General features: G+C 42.3%; 1 protein-coding gene across 7 annotated transcripts in view; it reads right to left on the reverse strand.

Annotated features, from left to right (window-relative positions):
* CEP170 (centrosomal protein 170) overlaps positions 1-26094 on the reverse strand; it is a 97100-nt gene that overhangs the window by 65361 nt on the left and 5645 nt on the right. For 6 of the 7 annotated variants that reach the window (XM_038760791.1, XM_038760790.1, XM_038760789.1 and 3 more), the window contains exon 2: positions 10049-10194. In XM_038760791.1, coding sequence (XP_038616719.1) covers positions 10049-10153 — 105 coding nt within the window. In that variant the 5' untranslated portion in view covers positions 10154-10194. Of the gene's footprint in view, positions 1-10048; positions 10195-21706; positions 21775-26094 lie in introns of all 7 variants that reach the window. The other variant, XM_038760788.1, reaches the window with a different exon arrangement.

Below are 26094 nucleotides of genomic sequence, written 5' to 3' on the forward strand. Positions count from 1 at the left end.
TTCTCCTGTTCTCCCTCCTCCTTAGACTGTGAACCCCACTGTGGGACAAGGTCTGTGTCCAACTTGATTAACTTATTTCTACGCCAATGCTTAACAGAATGTCTGGCACATAGTAAGCACTTAGCAGACCACAAAAATACCATAAAAAATGCAAAAAAACCTCTCAACAGTCTACCCATCAAACACAGAAAAAATGGTCATAGCACAATTTTTATCCAAAACAAAAGGTGGAATTATTGAGGATTGATTAATAATAATAATAATAACGGTATTTGTTAAGCACTTACTATGTGCTAAGCACTGTTCTAAGCACTGACTAATGATGGTATTTGTTAAGCGCTTACTATGTGCCAAGCACTGATCTAAGCACTGGGGTAGATACAGGGTAATTAGGTTGTCCCACGTGAGGCTCGTCCCACGTGAGGCTCACAGTCTTGATCTCCATTTTCCAGATGAGGTAACGGAGGCACAGAGAAGTTAAGTCACTTGCCCAAAGTCACACAGCTGCCAAGTGGCAGAATCAGGATCAGAACCCACAACCTCTGACTCCCAAGCCCGGGCTCTTTCCACTATGCCACACTGATTCTCAAGGCGCTTCCGGATATCACTAACACATGGAAATCCGGCACATCAATGGATCAAGTAAGATTAAAACAATGCTATATCAAGACAAATATGTGCCTTCCTGCCCCGGTGGCGGAGGCAGGGAGAGATCCTAACATAATTCCTCCTACCTAACGTTTGAAGCAGGAGTTTAAGTTTCACTCCTCTGCCTTAGTAGTTCAGTTATCCTTGCATTTGAAGGTAATGCAGCTGATTATGAGAGCGCATCCATGAGTGAGTGGCATTATGAGAATCTTTTGCCTGCTAGCAAACCATCTCTAGACCGTGAGCTCGTTGGGACCTGATTATCTTGTCTAGCATTTAGGATAGTGTCTGGCACATGGGACTAAACAAATACCACAATTATTATTATGGTTATCATTATAAGCAAATGTTACCCATGTTGAAAGCATTCTCCAGGACTCTCCCCAAAATGAAAAATGAATTCTCCCCAACCACTTCAGAAAACCTCAATTAAGCAAACATGCACTATACCTCCCTAGGGTCCAGACCATGAAATTTCTAGGAATGCAGAGAGAATCCTTGACAGAGCTACGGAATCATTTGAGTCCCCTACCAAGAAAGACAAAAGAGCCTTCGTCTTAACACTCCCCAAGGAATCAATTACAGTGGTTTTCCACAGCAACACTAACACTTTTGCTTCCCTGACAGAGATTATTATAGGTCCTTCTCCCTTGGAAAAGGATGACGGAACAGCAAGAGGAAGGAGAATCCAGACTCCAACACGTGACTGGTTCTTGAATGTAGATTTTTTTTTCTGAAGCATTAGTACTTCGGAGAAGCTATAACCTCTTTATGGACAATAGCCTCATCTTTATCCCTATCAAAATTTGATTTTATTAATATTAATAATCACAGTAACTGTGGATAAGCATTAAGCACTTTCTATTTCCAAGCGCTAAAGCATGTGCTGGGGTAGATAGAAGACAATGCAGTCTCTATCCCAAATGGGGCTCACAATCTATGTCATGGGGAGGATTTAATCCCCATTTCACAAATGAGGAAACTGAGACAAAGCCAAGTTAAGTGACTTGCTCAAGGTCACACAGCAGGGACGTGACAGATCCAGGATTAGAACTCAGGTCCTCTTTCCACTAAGCCACAAAACTGAGGCTGATAAAATTGGAAAAAAAAACCCCAAAACACTGAGTTTTGAAATTCCCTCTTTTACCTGCCAAACCTCTGAGAAAACAACTAACTCTGTCAAATGATTCATTCATTCATTCGGTCGTATTTATTGAGCGCTCACTGTGTGCAGAGCACTGTACTAAGCACTTGGAAATGATGAAAACAGGGAGCTGCAGAAAGACAAACCAAGTGGTAGGAATAATCCATAAACTTAGCAACCAATCCCTGAATGTCTTCAGTTGAAAGTCAGCTTTTTAAAACTAATTGGGTTCAAAGGCTAATTCAGATTTCCAAACAAAATTGGGTTTGGCTGTCTTGACCTGGCTGTCTCCGAAAAATTCATTCTGAAGCGTTATCCTAGCTATCAGGCCAGATAACCAATTGGTTTGGATAGACGTTTGCTTAACGTTTGGCTTTCAACTGCTCTTCTTTGCACGTCAGAAGAGTTTTGAATTCTCAGAATTAGGAAATTGAACACAAAAACCAATTTTTCCTTAGGCCTAATTAACATTATTTTCTATGGGGTATAAGTGCAATATGAGTGTGTTCATTTTTTTTCCTGTAACCAGGTCCGCAATTTTAGAAAATAAACATGTGCAAAGAAGCAGCAAAAAACTAAAAATCAAAAGCTTAGCTTTAATACTGTTCCTCGTCACTTTGTTGATAAATAAGTTTACGAATCAATGTGCAGTTTGAAGCAAAAGATTTCAAATAGAGTGCCCAATTTGAGCCTGAAAAAGTTCTAGTCTAGTCCTCACCCAGTAATTATATTTTGCACTTTAGAGTATCTTTCATCCAAAGCTTTACGAAAATTAATTATGTATAAAGACTCTTGGAAGCATCATTATCCTCTTTTTATAGGAAAGCAAACAAGCACAGGGACGTTAATTGACTTGCCCAAGGCCACCCAGGAAATGGCAGAAGTGAGATCCAAATTCAAGAAATTCCAGTTAGCTGTTCCTTCACTTACCTAGTGCTGCCTCCCAATTACTACATACTCAGCTGTAAGTAAGACTGACTATCTCTTCTGGAATAAAGCAAAATAGCAAATGTATCCATGAAAAGACAGTCGGTGCATTCAAACAACTGTAATTTATTTACTTTTATCGATGTCTGTCTCCCCCCACCTCTAGACTGTAAGCTCACTGTGGGTAGGGAACATGTCTGTTCATTGTTGTACTGTTCTCCCCAAGCTCTCAGTACAGTGCTCTGCACACAGTAAGCACCCAGTAAATACAATTGAATGAATGAATGAAATTGCAATATGGCAAAATCAAACTGTAGGGAAAACGATCACTTAATTGCTTCTTACCTGCAGTGAGCTACATATAAGATTAAGGCCAAAGTAATGAAAAGAAATGTATTGAAACTCTAGCTTTTTCAACATGTTACTGGCTATAGCCTAAAGAGCAGCTTTATGAATTACACCCCGCTACCAGACTAAAGGATAATAAAAGAATGTGTTTCTACAGCAAATATCAATGCATGTTGTCAAAGCCCCCAACACACTTCTGTCACTGATCACTTATAAAGCAAATGCAGCCACGCACAAAACTGAATTTTCTTCTAATGCCCACCATTACTTCACAGACCAAAAACAACGAGCTAATTTCAGGACCAAACTTGGCCCCTTAAAAACCTAGCCCAGAAGCCCCATTACTTTTCTTTCTGCTGAACAACCTTGCTTTTCAACTTTGATATATTTTCAGAAGCTATTACAATTATTTTAATAGTAAACCTGTTAACTCTGTGACCACCACCCCTGCCCAGGTGATCTCATTCAACTTCAGAGAAAAGATGGATGGATCCAAAGACTATTGCAAGGTATATCTTATCCAGCAGATCGAGCAGATATGAATTAAAACCTTCCATTCAAAACACCAAATGCCCAAAGAACAAAAGAAAACACATAAAATAATATTCCCGTCTTTTAAAATGTGCGCTTACTTGCGGATTCTCAGTCGGTTCTTCGGTAAAGAGCACTACATTAAATTGCTGCCTCCGTTCCGACTTCCAGATGAGTGGCATGCCAATCTAATTATGGACTATTTCAGAGCAAACACTGGTGTCTAATACATGGCTGAGAGCAGTATGCCGCTATCTGTAAGATTTTAGGGGTGGAGCTTGGAGAACCAGTCAAAACTGGATTCTTTCTTGACTGCTCACGCAGTTCCAAGTTAAGCTCTCTCTGCATTAAGCCTTAAACTTAAGAAGAATTTGCTACAACACATAGGAAAGTACCCTGCATTAGGGATTAGGTTAAGGCTCAAATGTAAAAGTCTATCACTGCATCAGCAATTTGCTTTCACTTACTGTTATATTCAAGTTTATGAATTCAAAAAATAAAACAGGGTAGCTAGAATGAATTTCTGTTCCCCTCTGTTTAACCAGAGTCCATCATGAGGGCAAGATTGCTTCAGTTCATGTGATAGGGATGTGAAACAATTTCTGAAGGTGTATTTTTAGTGCTTTTCCTATTTATGAACCTGCTAACTTTGGAACTAAAGTCCTTTTACATTGTTTTCCTGAGTGTTGCAAATTCTTTACAGTCCTAAAATGAAACACAGCTACAGAATCCAAAATGCCATCATACTGAGCCAAACAATACATTAGTCAATGGATTCTCCACAGATAAACCACTTTATCTTCGGGCCTATGTGAATTAATTACCCCAGATTGGTTCTTGTCCAATATCCTTCAGAGACAGAGAGACTTTGGGGAAAGTCCAGGAATGAGATGGATAGTCCTGCCTCTCCTGAACCATTCTCAGACTTCTCTGGGAGCCACGGAAGGATAGCCCCCAAACTTCCGATTCTGCTGGAAACACTGGCAGCTGATCCAGACGGGGGATGGGAGGGAAGAATTTCCCTCTCCTCCTCTCACCTCCTCTCCACCTTCCTCTCCACTTAGGGAGTATTAAGGAAGAGTGGCAGCTTTACTTACATACTTATTCTACTCAGCTACTTGTCTATTACACCCATTATTTTCTGGCAGGAAGACTGCCTCTCAGAAGCATTATCTTACATACCATTAAGCCACATTAAGACCATTATTAAGACCATTGATGCACTCCATCAATGCGGTAATGGACTAAAAAGGTTACACTTCTCAGAGCCCCTGCTTACCACCTGAGCGTCAGCTTCTGAGGATGTCACTACTGCAGCTCAAAACCATGAAAACATGAAAAGGACCTGGGCCAGAGGGCATTCTAGGAGAAATTTATAAGTAACGGTGGGACACTCAGTAGTTGGCTGACACGGTAAGAGTCATTGCCTAGTGGATGGAGTCCAGAGACCACAGGGAGTCAAGAGGATCTGGGTTCTAGTTCTGGTTTTCATAAAGGTGAATTTTGCTAAATCCCTCTCTCAAGGCCCTAAGTTTCAGCCTCCTCAGAAAAATTTGACTCTAGATTTTTGGTACTACAGATAAAGCAGCCATTTCTTTGCAGCATTTTAAGCAAACATTTTAAACACTGACAAGTCTACTCAGTTCTGCCGTAACATGTGAGCTCATGTCATGTTTTGGGCAGAACATTATTCAAGAATTAAAGATTGTTCTCCCCACAATGTGCTTCTTTCTGTCTGGACACACTGAGAATCCGTGTTGGAAGAAACTGTTTTGCGGGTGCTCATGGTGGATGTCCATGAATAAGTAGAGCGATGCAAGATTTCTGTAACTCAGGATTCTTCAGGATGCCCAACCCTGCTTTTATAGGCGACTGACCGCACACGTCATCTCAACTTGGTTATAACAAAAAATATAGCACTCGAGAATATTAATGCCATTTAAGGGCAGGGACAGGGCAAACAACTGGCAATTGGTGCATGCTCTGCACTTTCACATTTTTAAAGAAACGCTCACACAAACAAGCCACTAGACTGCCAGATCACCTCCACTTGGGCTAGCCACGGGAATATTCTGTAGAGCCCATTTTCCTTCATCCATAAATCAGACATAAACAGGAAAGATCGGATCTGCTAACTGTATTTTTCCCCGACCGCTATCTGCTCCTACTGCCATTAATGTAAAAATGCAAAGCTCTTTATTCTGCTCAGACGATTGATGATATACATTTTTCTTTTTGCCTAAATCAGTGCCGACCTACTAGAAATTAAGTTCCAACATTAAGGAAAGTAGAAGCCGTGGTGAGTTCACATACCTGTAGACATCCGTGCTGATGGAAAGAAACCAACATATGCATGAAACCTAGTGAGAAAAGAAATGCGTGCAGCCCCTTTGACCTTTGGAGGAATAAGAACGGTGGCCTGGAATCACAAGACGTTAGCAGACACTTTTGAAACCAAAGAAGTCATGTGATCCACTGCAGGCAGGATGGAATTATATTGAAAGTCACTAAAGTTCTAAAGAAACTCGGTGATTGGCTACTAACTGTGGTCAACGTCCACAAAACTTCAGTAAATGTAGAAAATCTTTCCCTCAGTTTTTTCTGAAATACTTTAGAAATAGGACCCTGGCTCCTTCAATGAATTCATGGAAAATTACCTTGGGCGACTAAGCTTAGAACTGTCACGTTTGCCTAGAATAGAGTAAGATGGTAATTTATTTCTTAGCACTCTAACAATTGTGGTGCTAGATGCTGTATAATGTGGGTTTTCTATAATGATGGGGCAAGATATTTTGTAACACTAGTAAACAGCTTCAGGGAGGTTGCTGAAAGCCTGGGACTTCCATTCCTAAAGGGAAACGTGAATCAGTTTCTTGAAAAGAATAAAATACTTAAAAGGTGAGCATGTGAAATAAAAACAAAATCATATATCCATATGGATATATATTGATATACATCATATATCAATATGATAAATGAAATCATATTGAAATCTGTATTGCATATTTTTAAATTGTGCTTCCTGGGCTGTTTTTTTCTTAATGGTATTTGTTGAGCTCCATGTGCCAAGCACTATACCGAGTACGGAGGTAAATACAAACTAACCAGTTTGGACACAGTCCCTGTCCCACATGGGGCTCACAGTCTTAATTCCCATTTTACAGCTGAAGGAACTGAGGCCCAGAGAAGTGAAGGGGCTTGCCCGAGGTCACCCAGCAGATAAATGGTGGAGGCTGAATTAGAACCCAGGTCCTTCTGACTCCCAAGCCCGTGCTCTACACACTGCGCCATACTGCTTCAATTCTGGGTTTCTGGTAAACTTGGGTCATTTATTGAAATGTGGGTTCCCTGGAGGTCGCAGGAGGCCTTAATTGAGTCAATCGTCTGACTCCCAGTCTCAGGTTCTTTCCACTAAGCCTCACAGCCTCCCATCCTTTCTCGAAGGGCTGTTGGGTGGCTGAAAACACCCTGAGTTTCTCCAAAGGTTGAAGAGAGTCATGTCACAGGATAACAGGGCACGGGAAGGCTCAGGCCATCAGTCTTTGAAGAACCGATCAGCCATCTTGAGTTTTTTCCAGCTAAGACTGAATCCAAACGACAGTAGAAAATGAAAGTGGAAAAGAGAACACACAGAAGTGAAAAAGAAAACACACAGCTGTCCTCACACTCCACAAATAGTATGTTTCTAAAAGCTGTCACCAGGACGGCCCTTTCTCCATGCAATGTGCTAAAAGGGAACCTGGCAAAGTGAGCCTTCCTGACTTAAAAGAGAATTTGATACAGTTTGTAGGGCCTTTGGCTGAGGTGTCTTTGGAAATTGCCTTGCCAAAAAAAGGCGAGCCATAAGAGACGAAGAACTGCTCGCAGAGCTGTTTTTGTTTGTCCTGTTCAATTGGAAAAGTAATGCCCACCTGATAATTTGCATGTGAAGTCAGATACCACTTTGGGAACTGGGGCTAAGGAAAAAAAATTGATTTAAATGAAAAGCGGATTTTTCTTACATTAAAACAGAGGTTGGTATAGTGCCAGAGGTACTATGTTACAGCACTTACTACAGTGCCTAGCACATAGTAAGCGCTTAACAAGTACCATCATTATGGTTCATAAAAATCATTCTATCTTTAAAAATCTTCTCTGACACTTCTCATAGCTTGCAAGCACCTTGAGGGGAGGGACAATGTTTTCTACTTCTATCCTCACTAGGGCAAGGGTCTGTTCTTCCAACTCTACTGTATGCTCCCAATTGCTTAGTACAGTGTCCTGCACACTGTAAGCCTTCCATTAATAAATGCCACTGACTGACTGATTGGAGGATTGACTGCAGGGTCCCGAATGCCTAGTTTACTGTACTGTTCCTGGGGGCACGCAAATAAATGCTGTCGATAATGATATATGGGATTTGTTTGAACAAAGAAGCAGTGTGGCCTAGTGGAAAGACCCCGGGGCCTGAGAGTCAGTGGACCTGAGTTCCAATCCCAGCTCCACCACTTGTCTGCTGGGTGACCCTGGACAAGTCACTTCGCTTCTTTGTGCTTCGATGACTTCATCTGTTAAATGGGGATTAAGGCTGTGAGTCCCATGAGGGACAGGGACTGTGTTCAACCTGATTAGTTTGTATTTACCTCAGCGCTTACTACAATGCTTGGTAACGAGTGCCAAACAAACATCCCAGAATGTGACCCACGTTGGTAAGGGATCAGAGAAGCAGTTTCATCCACTCTATTAGAACCCAAGTGGACAGGGCTGAGGCTAGCGCTAACCACCCGTCAATTTTGATTAAGGCAATGAAAATGCTGGTATATAACAGGCAGAACCAGTCTAGAGAACTGGGGAGCGTATTCTGACAGGGCAGAGCTCAGTTCTGAGTAGGCTCAACTGACCAAGGAGATCACATGTGCTGAAGAACTGGCTTTAAAAAAAAAAGATGGCTCTAATTATGAGATGGGCCCATATTCCACAGTCAAGTGGGCTGTGTTTGGCCTGTGGGTTGATTTTTGGATGTCTCTGGTCTATATAAACCGCAACGAGGTCTTGGCACTATTCCTTTCCTCCATCCAAAGTGCCAGACAGATCATGGTTGCTGTGCTGTGACTTCCTCTGAAGCCACATAATCATTCTGGGAATGTTTGGTCCCCAGAAATCTCACCTGTATCTTCAGCTCAGTATGCTGAAGAGATAAAAGCTGATCTGCCCTGGGTGCCCTTTTTCATGTTGATTGATTTTATATTAACAAAATTGCTCCGCACTCAATAAATACCACTGATGGATTGATTTGAAATACTGAAGATCCTATTCTTCAGTGTCCCCAAGAAACCTCTCCCACCTTTGAATGAGAAAATATCAGAAATGATTCTCAAAGCAATCTCAACACCAAATTATACTTATCAAGAAATTGGAAACCACCACATAAGGAAGACCATGAAAAGCATTCAATCGTATTTACTGAGCACTTACTGTATGCAAAGCACTGTGCTAAGCGCTTGAGCATCAGTAATATGAATATCAGTACTCAGCCTGAAATATTTTCTACAAAAAGTCACTCCCTTAGGGAAAGCCCTGAGGAGACAACTCCACAATGAACTAGTGAAAGCACCAGGATTAGAACTCATTCATTCATTTATTCATCCATTCATTTGATCATATTTGCTGAACGCTTGCTCTGTGCAGAGCACTATACTAAGCACTGGGAAGAGAACAAAACAATGGTGAGCAGACACATTCCCTGCCTATAACTCAGGATTCCTGAATCATTTGCAGGCTTACACTTCATGGTTCAATCAGACCCATATTCTGTCACTGTCCTATTCCACAATACGCTTTGACAGACAGTGCAATCCTGCCCTCCTAGCCTCTTAAAGGCTATGAATGAATCCTTAAAAATCTCTACCTTTCCTTCTAAATAATCCACTTACAGCCCTCTCCTGAGTGAAACCCGTCCGGATTCCAAATGGGCCCTAAATATTTCAAGATGGCATGTCTCCTGAAATCACAACAATATTTTCTTCAATGGCCTAATGCAAGCGAAGTGGAGGTCTGAGTAGTTTTCTAATAGATACACTCCACTTAGAAAGCTTCGTCTGATCATTGAGATCCTTGAGAAAGGAAATGGGGACTGAACTAAGCACCCTTGCTCCAAAACTGTATGGCAATCTCTGTCTTCTGTTGCCTTGAATGTTGACTGTTTAACCAAAACAAGTTTACTTTCCTCTGCTGGGCAGTCATTTTCTTAACAGCTTCCCAACTAATGCACACTAACTTTCCTGAGTGGGCTGAAAGTGTGAGACTCCTTCATAAAACTGGATAGCTAAGGCAAAAAATGAAAAGAAAAAGAGACTAAAACACAAAAACAAAAAAACTGGCAAGACTGCAAGCCTCCCAGAGAGCGGGGAAAACGCCAATGAACCGAGTCCAGATTTTGAGTAGACACACATGGAAGGCTGATGCAATTACCTGCAACATCAATTCGCAGTCATCTCTTCCAACAAAAATCATCTCTCGTGGCAGCCTGTGCCGAGTGCCTCCACTGCTCACCAGAAACCAGGATGTTAAGCTCATTTTCTGCTTAGCTTCTATTTCCTTGGCAGGGCTACGTCATCCTGCAGAGAGAAAGAGAGAGGAGAGGGGGAGATAGAAAGAGAGTGGGGGTGGGGGGAGAGCAAGGAAAACACATTCAGATATTTTTAGTCATTGCCCTGCTTAGCAAGCACCGTGAGCAGAATGCTTCATAGTATTCAAATAAGCAACAGAGCTTGGCGCACGCTTCCATCTCCTGCAGATTATATCCGTAAGTCACAAGAAGTAATTCAGCCTACTCAGTTTCCACTAGAGAACCCAACTCAGATTTTACACAGGTATATTCTACGGCAGAGGCAGGCACTCAAACCCAGGGGTAAGGTACTTAGCTTGTAAACATCTAACACATGCTAGAATGCCTGGAGAGTGCCTCGTAAAAGTTCATCATGGTCCAGCAAAGGGCGGCATTTGTGCCAAGTTAAAAATGGCGAGAAAATGGGAATGCAGTACTTATCCTGTCGAAAATGCAGAAGGAAAATAAAAGATTTCATTCAGAGCTGGCCATGATTAAAACAAAATGAAAATAAAAGCCTAGAGCAAACTGCTTCTTTGGGGCTTAGTATAAGAATAAGTGAAATAGCACCAACAAATGTAACTTTTACATGACAGTGGACTCTCCCATTAGGAATGAAAAAAATACAAGTGTCTACTCCACACTCTCCTTGGTACGTTTTCCACATATATGTATCGCAGTGCATTGAATGTAAATGTGAAATGTGATTATCATATATATACTCTAGTGCTTAGTACGGTGCTTGGCTAAGTACCATAAAAAAGCACACTATTTCAATATAATAAAGTCTAGCCAAATGGGAATAAGGCCAGATGTAAAATCATCGGAAGTTTGTAGGAAGAGATATTCATGCACATGACAAACAGAACACAAGTTTCACCAACTCTACAAGATAAGTAGATATGAGAAAGGCAGAGACAAGATAGCCAAGTCTTAAATCTCCTGTCCGTGCTTTAGAACTGCTGATCTGTATGCATTTGAAAGTTTCTCATTCAATAAACTCCTTAATGCAGCTGCTCTTATTAGTGTTCCATCTGCATACTATCTGTCAAATTGGCTTTTAGTATTTCTCAACCAACTTGGCTGGGATATTCATATTCAAATTAGGGAAGAGAATCAAGGCAAAATTTTACAGGAGGAAAAAAAAGATTCAATCTGCCATTTGCATATCTAACATTTTGGATCGTTTATTTTAGGAAGATTTATGAGCTTTTATGTACAGACACATTGGTCCGTGGCAACCATATTGACACACCCACAGACAAAATTGTTAAAACTACATCAAAATGGATAAAAACTTTAATTCCTACCATTCTGCTGAATATCACAAACCTTTGCTTATTATTAATCAATCAATTGCATTGATTGAGCACTTACTATGTGCAGAGCACTGAACTAAGCGCTTGGGAAAGTCCGATACAACAGTCGGTAGACACGTTCCCTGCCCCCATTGAGCTTATTAGCGATCGCTAAATTTGTGGTGGCAAAATTTCAAATATTTTGATTCAATTTATGGGCTACTCAAGTGTGTCCCATCTAAATGTGGTTTTTTCTGTCACTGAAAATGGTAACTTTGAGCTCACTGACGCTTCAAAACCAAATATTTTTAGCACGAATCCCAGGAATCAAGTCAATGACCTTCTCCAACGGCATGGGGTAGCCAGAGGAAGCTGGAGGATGGGGTGGGGATGGTGGGGAGGGGTGGTAGTTGCAGTGGAATCACAGGAGACCCACAGACACGGTCGACCCAGAAAGCATCTCCTCAACTCCTCTGCCAGCCCTGGATGTTGAGCGGCTAAAAGCTCCTGATATCTAAACGGGGGTTCCCGAAACCCAACCCTCATTTCGGCCGCATTAATAGAGCAGACTACCAACATTCCAGAGCGATCAAGCCCTGTACCTGTTTCAACACGGGCACATCAGTGTGCCACTTTTAATGAGCGGTTAGAGCTATATAAACCCACTCACTTGGGATATTTTCATAGCAGGTGAGTAGGTTTCTGACTCTGAGTGGCTCTCCTAGGTCGAAAGCATCGGAAAACACCCCGATGCCTACGGTTTGGTGTGTGAGAACCCAAGCCGATTTAATTTGGGGTTAGCATCGCCGCTTTCGAAACCTAAATCACATGCAATTTCCGAAGGATGTCCAGGAATCAACACCCAAAGCAGTCCGTGTTTTTACGATGTGTTTCTTGATCAACAAATCCAAGTAGAAAATGAGGAAGGACTAGTTGAAAATCAAACTCTTACTAGGCAGTCTTAATTATTATTGTTACCACCCACAGAATGAGGACAATTCCCTTAGAAAAGCAAGTGTGGCCAAGAGGATAGAGCGTGGGCCCGGGTGTCAGAAGGACCTGGGTTCTACTCCTGGCTCCACCACATGTGAGCTGTGTGACCTTGGGCAAATCACTTCAGATCTCTGCTTCAGCTACCTCATCTGTAAAATGGGGATTAAGAATGTGAGTCCAATGTGGGATTACGAGCACCAAATTGCAAAGAATCACATTTTTTCCTCTCTCAAATCAATCAATGGCATCTATTGAGTGCTTATTATGTGCAGAACACTGTACTAAGTGCTTGGTAGAGTACAACACAACAGAATTAGCAGACACTCTCCTTGCCATAACAAGCCGTATCCCAGGCTACTCGGAAAATCACCCAAAAATATCAGATTGCCTTGAATCCAGACCTTCTGTCAAATCTCAAATCCTCCCAGCAAACGACTGTTCGAGAGCTCAGAAAATCAGGGGAAATAGAAAATGGCCATAATACTATACAATGGATGTCTTTACAAGCTCCCTCTCTCTTATCTCATCATCTGTTCTGGCACCAGCTATTCTCATGAAGGATTTCCACTCCTTTTTCCTTGAATCTACTTCTTATCATAGACTCAAGAACACATTTCTTTAAAGGCCTGAGGAAATCTAAGCTTGCATTCTTCTTTCCCCCTTCAATTCATTAGGTAGCTCCCCTCCGAATTTGAGATTGGAAGATAATCTCTGAAAGGCAAAGAGACCAAGGTTTTTCTTCAGACCCAGAGGCCTGTAAAAGAACCATAAATTAATGTTTTAAAAAATATGCTGGTCCTGAAATAATTTGTACTTGTACAGACGATACATTACACAGGTGCATTCTAGGACTGATAATCCTGGCAGGACACTAAATCCAAGATTCTGATCTTTTCTCTCTCTCCCCTAAAAGTTTTCAAAGTACTGTAGAACAACAAACGTTAGCACTTTGGAAACATTATGACCTAGTGGAGAGAGCACAGGCCTGGGAGTCGGAAGGACCTGAGTTCTAATCCCAGATCCGCCACTTGTCTGCTGGGTGACGTTGACTAAGTCACTTCACTTCTCTGTGCCTCAGTTACCTCTTCTGTAAAATGAGGATTAAGACTGTGAGCCCATGTGGACATGGACTGTGTCCAACCTGGTTAGCCTGTATGGTACGTGGCACACAGTAAGCGCTTAACAAATACCATAAAAAAATGATAAACCCTCAAAGGAAAAGAATATTTCACTAAAAACATTCCATGCATCAAAAGAGTATTTTCTAATTTTTAATTAATTGTCAATTTTTCAACATCTTTCCTTCAGGCAAACCTAGAAATAATAAGAGAATGAAATTCAGCAACGCAGACCCTGGATAGTAACTCTATTCTAAAAGCATCACAGCACACTAAAGGAGGCAAGCAGCCAATCAGCAAATACACTGAGAGGAAAAAAAGAATAACAAGAAAGAAGTCCCTGCCCCTTAATCCTCATCCATTAATCTCTTGGAATAATGATTAGGAAAACCAGAACAACAATGCCTTTTAAAAACGGGAGGGGAATTTGCAACTAGTAAGCAAGTCAGAAGAAAGACCTCTTTGATATGCTTCGGAACTGTCCAGTAATTATTATAATAATATTGGTATTTGCTAAGCACTTCCTATGAGTCAAGCCTTGAACTAAGTACTGGGGTAGATGCAAGATAGTCCTTTTAGTTCAGTGCTTGGTACATAGTAAGAGCTTAACCAATACCATAATGATTATTAGGTGGTTAACAAATACTACATAATTATTATTATTATTCTAGCCCGTGGAGCCTTCAGCTACTTTTCTGATTTTCATGAGTAGTTGAACTTAGTAGTAATGATATTTACTGACAGCCTACTGTGTGACACACTGTGCTAAGTGCTTGGGAAGTCACAACAGAAGCAGAAGCTCCACAAGGAGCTAAGTCTAATGAGGGAAACACCTATAAAATACCGACAAATAGTGGGAGTAGTAGGCGAAAGAAGTATCAGAGAAGGAGAGGAACGAATATGCCCGCATGAGATAGAAGAATCAATCACTGAATGTACAAATGAAAATGGCTTATATATTTGAGGACCAGGGATGAGTGTAAATACGAAGGGCTTAAGGTTGGGTTTGGGATCATTGGGGAAGATTCGGTGCAGATGGGGATGAGGATTCCTAGGAGTATTAATTCAGGAATACAGCGGGGATGAAGTGGTGAAAGGCACTTGGACAAGAAGGGAAAAAAATGCTGCTGTGTGACAACCTCCATTTTCAGATGAGATAACTGAGGCCCAGAGAGGTGAAGCGACTTGCCTAGGGGCACACAGCAGACGAGTGGCAGAGCTCGGATTAGAACCCATGACAGCAACAGCTGTCTAATGGCCCCAAGGATTAGCCCCACCCAAAGAACTCCCCTGTGGGGGTCAGTGATGCCACCCTCCATCGTGGCTCTTGTCTGCGGGGGTGGGGTATATTTTCTGGGGTGAACTGGTCCGTTTGGATAAAGAGCGGGCAGGCAGGCCTTTCTGACTCCTGCCTCTCTCCTCCTCAGTCTATACTTCCCCCTGCTGTCCGGATCGGTTTTTCTAAAAAAAAGCACTCAGCCTACTTCTCCCCTCTCCTCAAAAACCTCTAGTGGTTGCCCATCCACCTCCACATCAAAGAGAAACTACTTACCGTCAGCTTTAAGGCACTCAAATCAGCTCTCCCCATATTCTACTACTCCCCAACCTACTTACTTGGCTCCTCTGATGCCAACCAACTCAACAGATCTTGATCTCACCTATCTCGCTGCGGACACTTGTCCACATCCACTCTCTGTCCTGGAATTCCCTTTCCCTTCATATCCAATGGACCACCACTCTTCCCGTTTTCAAAGCCTTACAAAAATCATGCCTCCTCCAAGAGGCTTTCCTGACTAAGCGGCTTTCCTGACTAAGCCCTCACTTCCTCAATCTGTCCCTGATTCTGTGTCACTTTTGCTTTTTAGCCTCCCTGCTGCATCTCCTGCGTACTTGGGCCTGTGGATGGGGATCTTAAGTACTTACTCGACTGTGCTATCCTCTCCCAAGCACTTAGTCCAGTGCTCTGCACACACAAGCACCCAATAAATGACTCTGATTGATTGACTGATTGACATTTTAGGTGTTTCTGTCTGAAGGAGAAGTGTCACCTAATTCTCCCCTTGTCCTCAATGCTTCGGAAGACTAGACTTCACATCGCCTACCTCGGCAGCCACAGCAGAGCATTCCTTTCCCAGCATTCCCACAGAAGACAGACAGAAAGACCCTCGGGAGTGACTTTGCTAATGCCGCATGATTCCCTCAGCCCTGGATGTGGGCCCAACTCTAGCCTCATCCTGAGGTTGGGGGGCTGGACTAGAGTGGAGGGGCAGAGGCAATCCAGGCTAGAAAGCAGCATGGCCTAATGGAAAGAGCAAGGGTCTGGGATTCAGAAGGTCATGGGTTCTAATCCCAGTTCCGCCATTCGTCTGTCCAGGGTAACAAGTCACTTCACTTCTCTGGGCCTCTGTTACCTCATCTGGAAAATGGGGATTAAGACTGTGAGCCCCAAAAGGGACAGAGACTGTCTCCAACCTGATTTGCTTGTATCCAACGCAGTGCTTAACACAGGGCCTAGCACATAGTAAGCACTTAAATGCCATTATCATTATTATTATTATAAAACTCTAGGGAGCCTGAAGAAAGTCTGGGACCAATCTTAGGGCTTAGAATCCCCCTCAGAGTGGACTCAAGATGGCCCTTGAACCAAATGGACTGCCCCCCATCAGCCATGGAGGAAGTTCTGGAACTTTCCAGGCCTTCTACGGGGTGCTCCTAGGCATTCCAGCCTCCTCGGAGTGAGCCCTTCTTCCCGGAAGAAACACACTCCCACTTCTCTACTTGGCAAACCCTCCATTCCGTCTTTTTGCAAAAATCACCTCCTCCAAAAAAGTACTTCCCTTGTTTATCAATCAATCAATCAATCAATCGTATTTATTGAGCACTTACTGTGTGCAGAGCACTGTACTAAGCGCTTGGGAAGTACAAGTTGGCAACATATAGAGACAGTCCCTACCCAACAGTGGGCTCACAGTCTAAAAGGGGGAGACAGAGAACAAAACCAAACATACTAACAAAATAAAATAAATAGATATGTACAAGTAAAATAAATAAAGAAATAGAGTAATAAATATGTACAAACATATATACATATATACAGGTGCTGTGGGGAAGGGAAGGAGGTAAGATGGGGGGATGGAGAGGGGGACAAGGGGGAGAGGAAGGAAGGGGCTCAGTGTGGGAAGGCCTCCTGGAGGAGGTGAGCTCTCAGTAGGGCCTTGAAGGAAGGAAGAGAGCTAGCTTGGCGGATGGGCAGAGGGAGGGCATTCCAGGCCCGGGGGATGACGTGGGCCAGGGTTCGATGGCGGGACAGGCGAGAACGTTTATCACCCCGCAACTTTTCCAATCGCCTCTCCCTCTCTCCCCACCTCAGGACTCATGCATTTTCCTGTTATACCTCTAGTTCTGGGGCAGGGGCTAGACTGACCTCAAGTGTTGGCAGGGGGCATCCAGGACTCTGTGCTAGATACCACCTTACCCAGAGTCCATTACTACTTTCTTACTTTCACTAAATCCCCACAATTGCACCTTCCATGTTCCTCTTTGTTATTTGCCTGCCATTGCTGACGGTACTGTCTGAGCACCTCCAGTGAGCAGAGTACTGTACTGAGCGCTTAGGAGAGTACAACAGAGTTAGGAGACACGACCCCTGCCCTCCATCCTACAGCCTTCGGGCATGTGAGAAGAAGACCACCAGCTCTGCCACTTGGCTACTGAATGACCTTGGGTCAGTCACTTAACTTTTCTGTGTCTGAGTTACCTCATCTGTCAAATTGGGATTAAGGCTGTGAGCCTCAAATAGTAATAACAATAATAACGATGGCATTTGTTAAGAGCTTACTATGTGGAAAGCACTGTTCTAAGCGCTGGGGAGGATACAAGGTGATTAGGTTGTCCCACGTGGGGCTCACAGTCTTAATCCTCATTTTACAAATGAGGTATCTGAGGCACAGAGAAGTTAAGTGACTGGCCCAAAGTCACACAGCTGACAATTGGCGGAGCCGGGATTTGAACCCATGACCTCTGACTCCCAAGCCCATGCTCTTTCCACTGAGCCACGCTGCTTCTCTTAGGACTGTGTCCAACCTGATTAGCTCGTACCTACCCCAGGGCTTAGAACAGTGCCTGGCACGTAGTAAGCGCCTAACCTGGACCATAAAAAACCCCAAACACACCAGGGGCTGGGTGAGGGTCCAAACTCCCTGAGTTTGGTTCGGTCCAAACCCTAGATCACAGACAACTCCTCTGGGCTGGAGAACATGTCTCTCTGTCTCTGGCAGGAGAATATTTCGGTCACTGCATCCATTTCCAGCACTAGACACGGAGGAGTTTTATTCCCAGGCTCCCTCTCGGTTAGTTTCACCCTGCTAAGAACGTCACCAGTCAGAACAGAGATGGGGGAGAGGGGCGGGAGGGTTGGCTGATACGTGACTGAAAGCAGTGAGGACACTTGACACAGCTGCCCCATAAAATCTGGTTGGCAACTACTTCCTCAACTGACAAATATTCCTTCCCCACAATCTTTGGCGCTTTGCGACTAAACAAAAACAGGCACGTGACGAGACATTTGGGGGAGACGCCGATACGGCCAAACGATGGGGTCTCTGAACCTTACGCTTCGATGGTCAAGAGGTGCCAGTGCAGCTCTTTCCGGCAACGCAACAACAGAGCTCGGCATAAAATTAGCCCACTTTCCTTTTCTGCTCTTCTTGTCCAGCTAGATAACTGCTTGCAAGCGATGACTGGGAAGCTAGTTTTTTAAAAGCCATTTCCTGGGTGTGCTTGTGTGCGTAAATAGGCATATTTTCAAACGTACTATATTTTTTTAAGCTTTCTAAACGCTTTGATAGAAATTTATAATCAACTCTAATGATCCTCCATTCTGAAAATGAAACAGGTGGTTGCTACTTGTTTCTAATGTGACAGACAAGGCCAATTATGCACTCTGTCATTTAGTTGCTCACAATCATAGACTTGAGTGAAGAAATGGTTTCATACAGGAAGGAGAATATCAGAATAAACCCCCAAGCACATTTTTCAAACGCTTTGCATTGATTTATGAATGCAAGAAACTACTTACTACTACTATTTTTAAAACGTGCATTTTTCCATTCTAATTCTCTTTTTCGAGGTTTATAAGTATTAAGCAGCTTTACTTCATGACAGCAATTGTTTATTTGCACTTTGAACCCATCAATCAATCCAGGTCTTACTGTGGGGCAGAGCAATACATTAAATAACTGTGGTACTCAAGTGCTTACTATTTACCAGACACTGTACTAACCTCTGTGGTGGATACAGGCAAATTGGGTTGGACATAGCTCCTGTCCAACATGGGGTTCACAGTCTTAATCCCCATTTTCCAGCTGAGGGAACTGAGGCACAGAGAAGTAAAGTGACTTGCCCAAGGTCACACAGCAGACAGGTGGAAGAGCCGGGATTAGAACCCAGGTCCTTCGAACTCCCGGGCCCATCCTCTATCCCCTAGGCAATGCTGCTTCTCTCCCAAGCACTTAGTACAGTGCTCTGCACATAGTAAGTGCTCCACAAGTACCAGTGATTGATTAATTGATTAAAAGTACAATATAACAGACTTGGTGGAAATGTCCCCCGTCTACAACGAGCTTACAGCTAGAGGGGGGGAAGAAGAAAGCAGTACGACATAGACGTACTCTTGAAAATTCTCAAAAATCTACTTTAATTTACCCAACTTTGCTGGGATGTCACAATATCCACTCATTCATACCTAAGTCTTTGCTTCAAACCCATGAGATTCTGAGGTAATACATTTTTGCGTTTCAACATTCCAGAAATTTAGGGGAAAAAGAAGGACCCAATAAGATTAGAAAAGGATTTCTTTTTCTCTTTTTTTTTTTAAACTCCCACCCTCTCCCTTGTGAAGAAAATTGGAATTCTGTACAGTTAATCCAAAAACCAAGCCCACAGCTGTGCTTTGTTTGGATTCAAACCAAGGTACTTATTGCACACAAAAGTTAGTAGGCTGAATGCTGGAAAACTGTTTTAGTTGTACATGTCCGCATTTATTTTCAAAGCAGTGCTAAAAAATTCACTTTGGTCATCTGATATATCCTTCAAAGCTCATATAATCCTTCCGAAAAGGTAAACAAATCGGAGGAATTGGGCACTTGATCGACAACAGATAAGAAACACATGCTTTTCCCTCCATTCATTACTTTCACACTCAATGCAAAGAATTTGAAGAGGGCATTCACGACTTCTCCATATCTGCAATCTAAGATATATATATATATTTTCCTTATTTCCTCAAAAAGTAAGTTGGGAGGAAGCCAAGATAACTGATAAAGTAACCTAAGCTTGAAAATTTCCTAATAGTAAGCTTACGTACTCCACATAAAAAAACAAATGCAATGTTTTTGCTACACCCTGGCTGCACATAAAAACCACCCTAGGGGACGTAATTGCAGTTGGGGCTTGAAGACACTATTTCCATTTCCAGGCTGTTGGTCAGTCACTCTATTTTAGTTCGCTCCGTGATAGCAGACGATCCGTTCCTACCGCTCTGTCTAATCTGATTCGCTTCCATCCACCCCAGTGCTTAGTACAGTGCCCGTCAGTCACATAGTAAGTGCTGAACAAACACCACAATTATTACTTTTATTATTTGGTCACTGTCAGCACTGGTCCTCTTTTCCAATAAACTTGGGAATAAAGAATTTCTTCTGCCAACCTCATATGATTTCTCTTTTGACTCACCACCTAGGGAAGGTTCGAGTCAAGAATTTCCATTTTAGTTAGCTCCTTGTGAGCAGGGAATGTGTCTATCGGTAACGCTCCCAAGCACGCTGTACAGTGCTCTAAAAATACCCTTCATCGATTGCTTATTTCTTGCCCACTGCAACTGAAACATATGGGCATAGTTTTAATGTTCACCAAGTGACTATGCTCTTGAGCTTCAAAACTGAAGATTGTAGCATTCAGGTTACAGGGCAGGTGAGTAGAAGTAGATGCGTGACAGATATGCTCACATTTACCAAGTCATAAGCTGAAACCAATTTCAAAGCCTCATGCGAACACCTTTAAATCAGTAATTGTTATTTCAGACTCCCTCACTCCACAACATGAATGCGCAGATGAATTTTCCTCCATTAAGGGGTGCTACCCATAGGTAATAACTGAAGCTGTCACTCACACATGCTCACTTGTGATACAATGTTCTATTTTTCCATTATTACAGTATACAAATACATAGAGAGAAATAGATGGGAAATTAAACATACAAAACCAAAGTTTTTCTTTTCCCCATATTCTTGAAACTGCAATAAATGGCTATAGAAAAAAGTGTACATATAGAGTAAATCTGCCATTTAAAACTCAGGTTGAGCGCCTAGGAGAGTGCTCTGCACACAGTAAGCGCTCAATAAATCCCACTGAATGATTTATTGATATTATTTATTATTTTATTTATATAAATATTAATATTTATATAAATATATTTATTTAAATATTAATATTTATATAAATATGTTTATTTATATAAATTATAAATTATATTATTTATTTAAATATTTAAATATTTATTTAAATATTATATAAAAATATAAATATTTATTTATTTATTTTACTTGTACATTTCTATCCTATTTATTTTATTTTGTTGGTATGTTTGGTTCTGTTCTCTGTCTCCCCCTTTTAGACTGTGAGCCCACTGTTGGGTAGGGACTGTCTCTATGTGTTGCCAATTTGTACTTCCCAAGCGCTTAGTACAGTGCTCTGCACATAGTATGCGCTCAATAAATACGATTGATTGATTGATTGATTGATTGATTCAAGAAGTCATGCTACTATTGACGATTTGGTTCACCACACTCGATTTAGGCGCTTAGTACAGTGCTCTGCACACAGTAAGCGCTCAATAAATACATTTGAATGTATGAATGAATTTGAATGTCCAAACAGATGCCCAGCTCCTGCCCCAGAACTGGAAGTGCCCCTTGTGAAGCAGGGACTGTGTCTGACCTGATTATCTTGTACGTGCCCCAGCGCCTAGTACAGTGCTTGGCACTTAGTAAGTGCTTAACAAATACCATTATAATTATCGATGTTATTATTAAAATCCCAAATTTCTTCACCTTACCCAGATTTCCCGGGTCTTCTTTTCTTAGTGAACTGCGATTTCCTATTTCTAGCAGACTGTCTGCTCATCTAGGGGGAAACATAAGTGTATTTTGGTAGTTAACCTTTTCATATACTGGAACTTGGTGACCACTTTCTTCAAAATAATCCTCCAACTGCACTGAACCTAGCTTGATTTTTGCTAACTTCCCATTGACCTAGAATAGCCAGTCTGATCATAGTTTTCTTCTCTGGTTTGGTGGATTTGAGGGGAGAGGGAGATCAAAGCAGGGGAAAAGGCACGAGCAAAAATGGAGTGGAGACAAGTGGCTAAAAAGGGGTTTCCTTGGAAGGAGAGGAGAGTGAAAGCCTGGGAGAAGTGATGAAGAGCAGAAGTAAATGTGAGACTGCTGGTGAAGAGAAGCAGAGTAGCTTAGTGGAGAGAGCACAGGTTGGAGTCAGAAGGACCTGGGTTCTAATTCCGGCTCTGCCATCTGTGTGCTGTGTGATCTTGGGCAAGTCACTTCACTTCCCTGGGCCTCAGTTACCTCATCTGTAAAATGGGGATTGAGACTGTTGAGCCCTGTGTGGGACAGGGACTGTGTCCAACCTGACTTGCCTGTATCTGATCCAGGGCTTAGTACAGTGCCTGGCACATAGTAAGCACTTAAATTCCGTTAAAAAGAGCCTTATAAGCAATGGGCAGGAGGTTTTGTCGGATAAGGCGAGAAATGGGTAGTCCCTAGAGGCTTTAAGTGGAGGGCAGGGATGTATTCTGACAGCATTTCAGGAAAATGATCTGAGTAGCTGCAGGTGGGATAGCCTGATAAGTGCTTGAAGACAGGGAGGCGAATTCATTCAATCGTATTTATTGAGCGCTTACTGTGCGCAAAGCACTGTACTAAGCGCTTAGGAAAGTACAATACAACAGCAGACACATTCCCTGCCCACAATGAGCTCACAGTCTAGAGGGGGAGACAGACTTTAATATACATGAATAAATAAATAACATACATATATTTGTGTCGTGGGGATGGGAGGGCAGATAAATGAAGGGAGCAAGTCAGGGCGACGCAGAAGGGAGTGGGAGAAGGGAAGAGGAGAGCTTAGACAGGGAAGGCTTCTTGGAGGAGATGTGCCTTCAATGAGGCTCTGAAGTGAGGGAGAGCAATTATCTGTCTGATAGGAGGAATATCAGATCAGAATATAATACAAAGGTTATTATTATTACTAATAATAATAATGGTATTTGCTAAGCACTTAATATGTGCCAGGCACTGTACTAAGTGCGGGGTGGATGCAAATTGATCGGGTTAGACACAGTCTCTGTCCCACATGGGGCTCACAGTCTCAATCCCCATTTTACAGATGAGGTTGATGAGGCCCAGAGAAGTGATGTGACTTGCCCAAGGTCACACAGCAGGCAAGTGGCGGAGCAGGATTAGAACCCATGACCTTCTGACTCCTGGGCTTGTGCTCTAAGCCCAGAGGGGATGAGGGCTTAGAACCATGTCATTTACTTTCATGTATGCTCCCAACTGTTCTGCATGTAGAAGGCAATTCTAAAAGTCCTCTAGAATGACTAAAAGACAAAGACAAATTGAGACTTTTCCCCGGGGATGGGAGACGAGAAGGATGGAGAAAGTATCTTTGTGTGGAGAGTCAATATGGTGCAAGTTCAATCTATTTTCAGGAAATATGCTTATTGGAAAAGGATCCTGGTGTGGATTGATACATATACTTATTACTCTATTTATTTTACTTGTACATATTTATTCTATTTATTTTATTTTGTTAATATGCTTTGTTTTGTTGTCTGTCTCCCCTTTCTAGACTGTGAGCCTGCTGTTGGGTAGGGACCGTCTCTATATGTTGCCAACTTGTACTTCTCAAGCGCTTAGTACAGTGCTCTGCACACAGTAAGTGCTCAATAAATATGATTGAATGAATGAATAAATATAACTTGCCTTAAGCAAGGAAATATGCTTATTGGAAAAGTATCCTGGTGTGGGTTGATACATATAACTTGCCTTAAGCAAGTTAAGAGCTATATTCCAGGACTCCATCCTCCCTGTCCCATAAGCCTACAACTTTGGGTCATCTTTGATTCCTCTCTGTCACCAACTCCTACTGACCTTTCTCAATTCTCTTTCCCAAAGGACTCTTTTCCATTCCACCAGTACCACCGCCATCTTAGATCAACACCTTATTATCTCCCTGCCTTTTTACCGTGAGAGTTTCCCCTTCCTGTCTCTTCTTTCCTCTTCATGCTACTCTACATTTAGTTCTAGGAACCTCCAGGTCTGTTCTTGCACGGATTTTCATTACGCTACTGGGATGTAACACAACGAAAGGAAGAGGAAATGCTTTTCCCACAACCCAAGTCTCTTCTGGAATAAGATGACCCACGAGGTGGGACAGGCATACCGGTATTTGGGGCAAGAAGAAGAGACTGAGCTGCTGCTACACTTCTCGGCCTCTGCTTAGCCTGCCTGGGCACCACACGGTACTTTATGCTAGCCCAAGTTTACCGGATTTAATGCAGGAAAAGGGCAATGAGTGGCAAGCTTATAAAGCACTCTGCTAATGGTGGGCAAATCAACGATACAGGATTTTTTTTATGATCTTTGTTATGCGCTTATTCTGTGTCCAACACTGTTCTAAGCGCCGGACGAGATACAAGTTAGTTGGACACTGTCCCTGTCCCACCTGGGGCTCCACAGCCTAAGTAGGAGAGAGAACAGGAGAACAATAATAATAATAATGGCATTTATTAAGCACTTATTATGTGCAAAGCACTGTTCTAAGCGCTGAGGCACAGAGAAGTTAAGTGACTTGTCCAACACAGCAAGCCACCGGCAGAACAGGGATTAGAACCCCTGTCCGTGCTCTTTCCATTAGGCCATGCTGCTTCTCTAATGAAAATGGTCAATCATGCTGGTATTTTTGAATCACCTAACCCACTTATTCCCATTGAATGAATTTTCTCATAACACGAGGTTGTGCAAGAACCTCCTCCCTGCAATAGAAAACTCCCTGACTTATCTAAGACCCTATTTGGAACACAGTACTCCCTTCTTTCCAGATCTCCAGTGCCTTACCCATGAAACAAAAGCTCCTAACCATCGGACTCTCTATCAACTTACCTGCTCTTTTATTCTACTACACCCCTAGTTTGCATTCTCTGCTCCTCTTAAGCAAACCACATTTTCAGCTCACAAGTGCCCAGTCTACGACTTACTGGTCAGCCTTTTCCAGGTACCTGGAACACCCCTCCAACCCCCATTAGCTTTTCCAAGCCATGGCACTCCCTATTCCTTTACAGCCCCTCCCCCCCAAAAAGCCACCTCTTCCAGAAGGCATTCCCTGATTAATCCCCAACCTGTCAGGTCACCTCAACCCACTATTCATGTTCATCTGTTATTTATGCATTTATTTGTGTTCATTTATCAGTTATAGCTACTCTTGCACTCAAACCTATTATGCACATGGGCTACAGGGCAGAGTTCACACCACATATGTCACGTATATCTTTTGTCTGTTCGTCAAGCACCTAATTAGGGAAAATGGTAACTAATGGGTACTTCAGTAATATCAATTTTAATCTCCTGAGGGATAGTATTTAGTGAAGAAATACTGGTATTTGAACATAACACAAGCAACACAAGTTTGGCATTACCACAAAAAACTGACCCTCAGAGATGTTACATTCAACATATGGCTCCAATTCCTGCTAATGATGCATAATTGTCGTTCATAAGAATCAGTGTGCAAGAAATAAAAAACACAGAGATGGTAATTGCTGAGTTCCAAAAGGAAAACAACAGAGTGATATTTTCAGCTGAAAAATAAATCTAGATGATGAAGATTCTTACATGTAGATATTATATGATCAGATCCTAAAAACTGACACAAACAGAAATCCATTTCCCAAATTTGGGGAGAACTTTCTTTGATATGCAGTTTTAAAAGTCGGGAAAGAAATTAAGGAAAAGGCAGAATCAGGAGACAAGCATGCAAACCCAAATACCAAGATCAGATTTAGAAGCATTGCAAAACACAATGACAATTTTCAAAATTTACATTTTAAGGGGTATTTAAGGGGGCAGAAACACCCCCTTCCTACTTTTAACCATTACTTTCCTCTCAGATGTTTTCAAATCTAGATTACAAATAATGTAGAGGTTTTGGCGTGTTGGGGGGGTAGGGGTGTTCCAGAAAGCTGGAAAAGGCTGGCCAGTAAGTCATAGACTGGGTACTTGTGAGCTGAAAACATGGTTTGCTTAAGAGGAGCAGAGAATGAAACTAGGGATGTAGTAGAATAAAAGAGGGGGTAAATATTAGCAAGCCATTCTTAAATTGAATTTAGAACTATATAAATAACAGTACTAAGATCTGGTCACTTTGGAT

Source organism: Tachyglossus aculeatus, chromosome 19 (genome assembly GCF_015852505.1).
Source record: "Tachyglossus aculeatus isolate mTacAcu1 chromosome 19, mTacAcu1.pri, whole genome shotgun sequence".
In the NCBI taxonomy this organism is placed as follows: Eukaryota; Metazoa; Chordata; class Mammalia; order Monotremata; family Tachyglossidae; genus Tachyglossus; species Tachyglossus aculeatus.